The sequence below is a fragment of the Arachis ipaensis genome, chromosome B10, assembly GCF_059453495.1.
Source record: "Arachis ipaensis isolate K30076 ecotype BB chromosome B10, ASM5945349v1, whole genome shotgun sequence".
In the NCBI taxonomy this organism is placed as follows: Eukaryota; Viridiplantae; Streptophyta; class Magnoliopsida; order Fabales; family Fabaceae; genus Arachis; species Arachis ipaensis.
This window is the reverse complement of record NC_142435.1, coordinates 149422487-149428415: the sequence shown is the minus strand read 5'-3', so window position 1 is coordinate 149428415 and position 5929 is coordinate 149422487. Positions and strand designations below refer to the sequence as shown.

At 33.7% G+C, this 5929-nt stretch overlaps 1 protein-coding gene across 1 annotated transcript; it reads right to left on the bottom strand.

Moving 5' to 3' along the window:
* Window positions 1–309: 309 nt before the first annotated feature.
* LOC107621183 (uncharacterized) lies at window positions 310–3556 on the bottom strand. The gene is made up of 2 exons (XM_021113165.2): window positions 3101–3556; window positions 310–3016 (listed from the first exon to the last, which is right to left on the bottom strand). The coding sequence occupies exons 1-2, from the start codon at window positions 3332–3334 to the stop codon at window positions 473–475; spliced, it is 2778 nt and encodes a 925-aa protein (XP_020968824.1). The 5' UTR covers window positions 3335–3556; the 3' UTR covers window positions 310–472.
* Window positions 3557–5929: the final 2373 nt, after the last annotated feature.

Genomic DNA, 5929 nt, shown 5'->3' with positions numbered 1-5929 from the left:
TTTTTTTGATATATAAGAACTTTTGGCCACATACACTTTCGACAAGCATAAAGAATTACTAGTCTTATTGATTAGATCATTAGGTGTGTGTTCCCTTCCACAATATTTGTTATAGAATGAATTCTAACAAAATTGAATCAATAGCCTCTGCCCTCTGTAACCAGGAAATATATTGAACCACAAATGAAGTGTATAGTTACTGCTGCATTGAATCAAGGTTCATCAAAAGAGGTGAATTGCAGAAGCGAGCTATTAACTCAACTTCAATTTACAACTTTGTTAGTTATGTTGTTCTGTTTTATGCAGAGGTTCTTCAGGAGATTAAACATCAATTGACAATCTCTATTACAAATTCATGCATACACATACATTCATACATTCATACATGCATCAAACATCATTCACTTTCCTTAATTTATTTCCACATTTGATTATTCAAAATAAAAATAAAAACACACAAATGAATACATGATCAAGCAACAACACGGCTTCTCATCATCATCCACTTCTTCAATTTTGCCATTCTTATTGCAGTTGTGACATAGATCGTGTCGGCTAAATCTTCCACCCATCTGAAGTAAGCATGCCTCCAAGTTTTCTTGAACCACAAAGTCCCAATAACTCCCCAAAACCCAGTTGCAAAGCCAATTGCAATCACAAAGTAGAACAACCATTTTTCCAACTTATCTAAGTTGCTGTCTTCATCTTCAAATTCGCTGCTCCCATGATCTTCAGGTAAATAACCACATTTGTTGGGTAGAGGAGATCCACAAAGATATGGGTTGCCAGCATAACTCGATGAATCATAAGTTGAAAACTGGTTATCTGTAGGAATTGGGCCAGAGAAGTCGTTGTGTGACAAGTTTAAATGACTTAGTGATGTTAAAGCTGACATGCTGCTTGGAATTGTGCCTGAGAGTTGGTTACTTGAAACATCAAAGGATTCAAGTGATCTCATATTCCCTATCATGTTAGGGATCTTTCCAATCAAATGATTGTTTGATAGATTCAAGCTATGCAATCCATTAAGCAATGTTATTCCTTTTGGAATTGAGCCAACCAAATTATTCTCGGACAAGTCCATCATGACTACAAGTATCAAGATTTTTGTATAGTCAAATTCTCTTCCTTTCATGACTTCTATCACATCCTCAGTTTTCCAACCTTGTGCTATTGGACTCTCAGCAACAGGTGAAGGAGGAGACAAAGCAGGAGCCTCAAGATTCATTCCTCGAAGGTTGCCTATGCACCAAGGTATTGGACCGTTTAAATTGTTGCGAGAAAGGTCCAAGATTTTAATGGATGATAGTTCACATATCTGTGAAGGAATGCTGCCACTTAACCTGTTTTGCCGCAATCTTAGAATTTGTAGTGAAGAAAATGTGTTAGCACTCCATGATAGGATGGTGCCAGAAAGTTGATTCTCTCCGAGATCCATAATCAACAACTGTGACAAATTTCTCACAGATGCTAGAAACTCTCCATGAAGGCTGTTATTGTTCAAATGCAACCATGAGAGAGAGGAAAGATTCCCAAATGAGCTTGGAACAGCCCCTGAGAGTTTGTTGGATGACAAATTTATTTCTTCCCATGCTTTGTTATCTTTCCAACAATTGGGGATTTTACCAGATAGTCGGTTCTTTGAAAGATCAAGGATTCTCAAATGATCAACTTGGCACAGTGATTTTGGAATTGAACCATTTATGAGGTTATTTCCAAGAATCAAGGACCACAAATTGGGCATTATATGACCAATATGTTCAGGAAGTGAGCCGCTGATTTGATTACATGAGAGATTCAAATACCACATTTTTGAGATAATAAAAGGATGACTTTCTTCCACTGTGATGGGTCCATTCAAATTGTTTGAAGATAGATCCAAGTATGATAGATTCACAAGTTTTTGAAAATCAATACAAATTCTCCCATCTAGTTTATTCCTTGAAAGATCAAGTGTACGCAGATTTACAAGTTGGTTAAAATTTGTAGGGATGATTCCTTTTAAATAATTATTTGACAAATCAAGATTAGTTAGATTTATAAGTTGACCAAGACTCGAAGGAATGGATCCCATTAGATAATTATTTGAGACATCAAAATGTTGTAAATTTACAAGTTGCTCAAGATTTTGAATAATCGTTCCATTAAATGAATTATTTGAAAGATCGACTACCTGTAAATTTACAAGCTGTCCCATGAAATCAGGAAGGTCCCCTTCTAACTTGTTGTTGGATAGATATAAATTTTTCAATTTCAGTAATTTTCCAAAAGAAGAGGGAATGGGACCATAAAAAAAATTATCTTCGAGATCAAGGTTGCCTAGATTTTTAAGTTGTCCTAACCAAGATGGCAAACTATCGTTAAATTCATTTTCACTCAAGTCAAGATTCTCCAAATCATGTCTAATGCAGGTAGACAAATAACTGTTTCCAATGAATTCTTTTCGGAGTTTGTTTCCTCCTATATATAATGTTTTCAGGTGACACATATTTTTCAAAATGGATGAAATGAAACATTCCATAGATGTTAATTTATTAAATGAAAGATCGAGGTAGACAAGTTTCTTTAACTCAATAAACCAAGATGGAACTGAAGTAAGAGAGTTGTCAGAAAGGTCAAGGGACTCAATGCTAGTCATATTTTGTAAAGCAACTGGAATTGAACCTTTGAAGTTATTATATGAGAGAATAAGATGCTTGAGTTTCTCAAACTTGTGAAACCAGGATGGAAGAGAGTCAAATTTGTTTCCAGAAAGATCCAAAAATTCAATGAAAGTTGCATTTTGGAAAGCATTTGGAATTGGGCCATGAAGCCCACACCCTGAAAGACCAAGATACTCAAGTTTTTTGAAATTGCCAAACCAAGATCGAAGTGAAGTAAGATTGTTCCCACCAAGATCAAGATGCACAAGAGATGTCATGTTTTGTAAAGCATCCAAATTTGACACACTAAGTCCATTGTTGGCAAGACTTAGGAATTGAAGTTTAGGAGCACTGATGGTGAGATTAATATTAACCTGAGGGAGGAAGAAGAAGCAACTTTGTCAAGTCCATGAATTATTAACCATCCAACTATCCAAGTAATAAGTTAGGACAAATACCTGAAACTCATTGTAAATAAAAGAGGCCATCATGTTGAGGTGCTCCAGCAATGGCAGTTGAGAAATCCAATTGATGTTGCTGTCTCGTGAAAATCCATTCCGACTCAGATCAAGAAAGTGGAGGTTGGTGAGATTTCCAAGATTGCTGGGTATTCTCCCGCCAACAATTTCAGCCATTACCATCACAAGCACCAGTATTACGCATGCAGCAACATTTTGGTATCTAATTCCCATTTTCAGTGGAATATAAATAGAGATTATTGATGATATTTAATTTGTGAATGGCTTTCACTCCACTCACTCAACCACATTATATATACATAAACATGATAATGGAATAATCAATCAAACCAACCTTTACGTTCCAAGAGTCTTGAGTATGTGTGGTAAAGTTTTAGTCTCCAATGCTTATCTTAAAAGTCTTGGAGCGATTCTCTCTCAGTTTCTAATTATTCCAGGAGTACCAAATACGCATGGAAAAAAATGTATCAATTTGCTCTAATTCTTTGTTATATCCTTGTCACTCTTTAAATCTATATGTAGATGTTTATGACATGATATACATTTTTTCCTTCCTTCAAAAACACGGCAAAACAAAGCATGTAGCAATCAGATATGGATTCCATGCCACTCTCTCATTAATATATGAAAATTCATAAATATTAGCTCAACTTATTTTTATTAGAAATTGAAAATAATCAACTACAATGTAACCACTATCAAATATAAAAGAGAAAGATAAATCCTTTTTTAATTAAAAGAGTGAAGTTAGTGTCCTATTTTGACTATTTCTATACTCTTAGCTTACAAATTAAAACATTTTACTAGATTTTAGATTTTAAATATTTTTTTACACTTGTCTTACTTTTCTCACTTTTTAATTAATAAGTATTTTAAATATACACATTTCATTTAAGATTATAAACATATTATAAGTTCTATATATTTGTAAGAATATAGTTTATTTAAAAGCGTAAGATAACTTTTTTATTTCATGAATTAATTTTTGTTATTAAGTTAAATACACTCAATTTTAATCATTTATTTGATTCAAGATAGTTGTACTACCCAACAATTGTCCAAGTATCTATTCTTAATATTTTTTTTTTGAAACAAATGAAGCTCTACATATGAGAGTGGAGCATAAAATAAACAGATACAAAAGTAAATCTAAACACAAGGTTAACAATCTTATATCATATCTAACATTGCCATCAACAACCAGTAGGATCAATATCAGTTCACTCCTTGTAGCTCAAAAACGTCCTGTTCTATATGACATCAACAGTTACCTCTTTATTGTTAAAAATCCTGTTATTGCATTCCAACCAGACGTTCCAAATAATGAAAAAAAATTCAGTCAGCCACCTTGTCATGGCCCAAAACGAGCCATGACCGGCGCTCAGGAAAATAATCCCTAGCAAGCTTAACCGACTCAACGATAAATTGAATAAAAAAAAAACAAATATTTGAAATAGAAAATTACAGTTTCTAAAATGAATAATTACATATTTTTAATAAAAGATAAAATAAATAAAATATGGATGGATCCTGCCTGTGACATATGGAGCATATACATCTAAGAACTCGACAAAAATAGATACTCATTGCAGATCGTGACTCTTGATTAAAAAATCTCACATAGTCACGTATTTGTTCCTGAAAAATATTTTTAGAAAAAGAGTGAGTTTTGCAACTCAGTGACTAGACAATACATCTATAATCCACATGAGACCATATAAACATTATTATCAAAGTAATTTAAATTAGAAAATAGCAGTTGATAATAATAAGTGAATCAATAAGGGAGTTCTCATACAGAAATCAAATCAAAAGTCCACACATGGGCGGCTCCACCTCTATGGGTAGCCCTTTCCTCTTGTGTGTCCTAACAGAATAACAGATCTAACGTGTGGCCTACACGTTAGGCTAGCAACACCCCTGCTAGCTGGAGTCTGAGTCAGATGCATCTAAGTTAACGTCATAACCGCCGTTAACTACGGTTTTCTAATACGAGCCTCCCAAACCAATTCAAAACATATAGTTTCAAATACAATGAATCTTCAATCTCTCAAATATATAAAGTATCGAATCAAATCAATCAGATAATATTTTTTTATCAGAAATCTTTTCAAATCATAATTTCTCAATCATAAAAAAATATTTCATAATTTCAAAGTGGATGCCAACAAATACTTTAATATTTCAAAAGTATATATTCGAATAAAATCAATATTCTAAAATAATATAAAGCTTTATCAAACATATATATAGTCTCATGTAAAATTTCTAAAGTATAAATTTCATAAAAATAATTATTCAGCTATAATAAATCAATTATTCTAATAAGATCAAAGTTCTTCAATAACAGTTTTATAAATATAATTAAAAAACTCATAATAACATCAACCAAAAGCTTATCGGTTATAAATGTAAAGCCTACTCACAGCATGGTCCTAACGGACCGAAGAGACCAAACCCAAAGTGTCGAATTCAAGATAAGGAGGATTGAAGTAGAATAAAACGAATGAGCGCAGAATTTGGACCGGAGTAGCGACAAAATGGAGCTGGCGATAGTCCCGGAAATCTAAAACAGGCAAAACTAAAATTGAATTAAAACAAGGACAAGACAGATTAAATGGTGGCATAATAGGACATGAAAGGTAGAGCAAAATCAAAGAAAAAGGCTGGATCGGGATAATGACAGGAACAGTTCAGCTCCGGTGGCAACGACGACTTGGTTCAGGTACATCCAAACAGCGACAGGAACAACGCAGCAACAGACGTCCCTCCTTGGCGTTTCTTGGCGGCAGAGGTGCGGTGGCCATA

Excerpts from the sequence above, each read along its gene's own strand:
- LOC107621183 (XM_021113165.2), bottom strand. The coding sequence starts at position 3,334 with ATGGGAATTAGATACCAAAATGTTGCTGCATGCGTAATACTGGTGCTT. Across the intron at positions 3,017-3,100 it reads TTATTTACAATGAGTTTCAG|GTTAATATTAATCTCACCAT; the intron begins GTATTTGTCCTA and ends TTCCTCCCTCAG.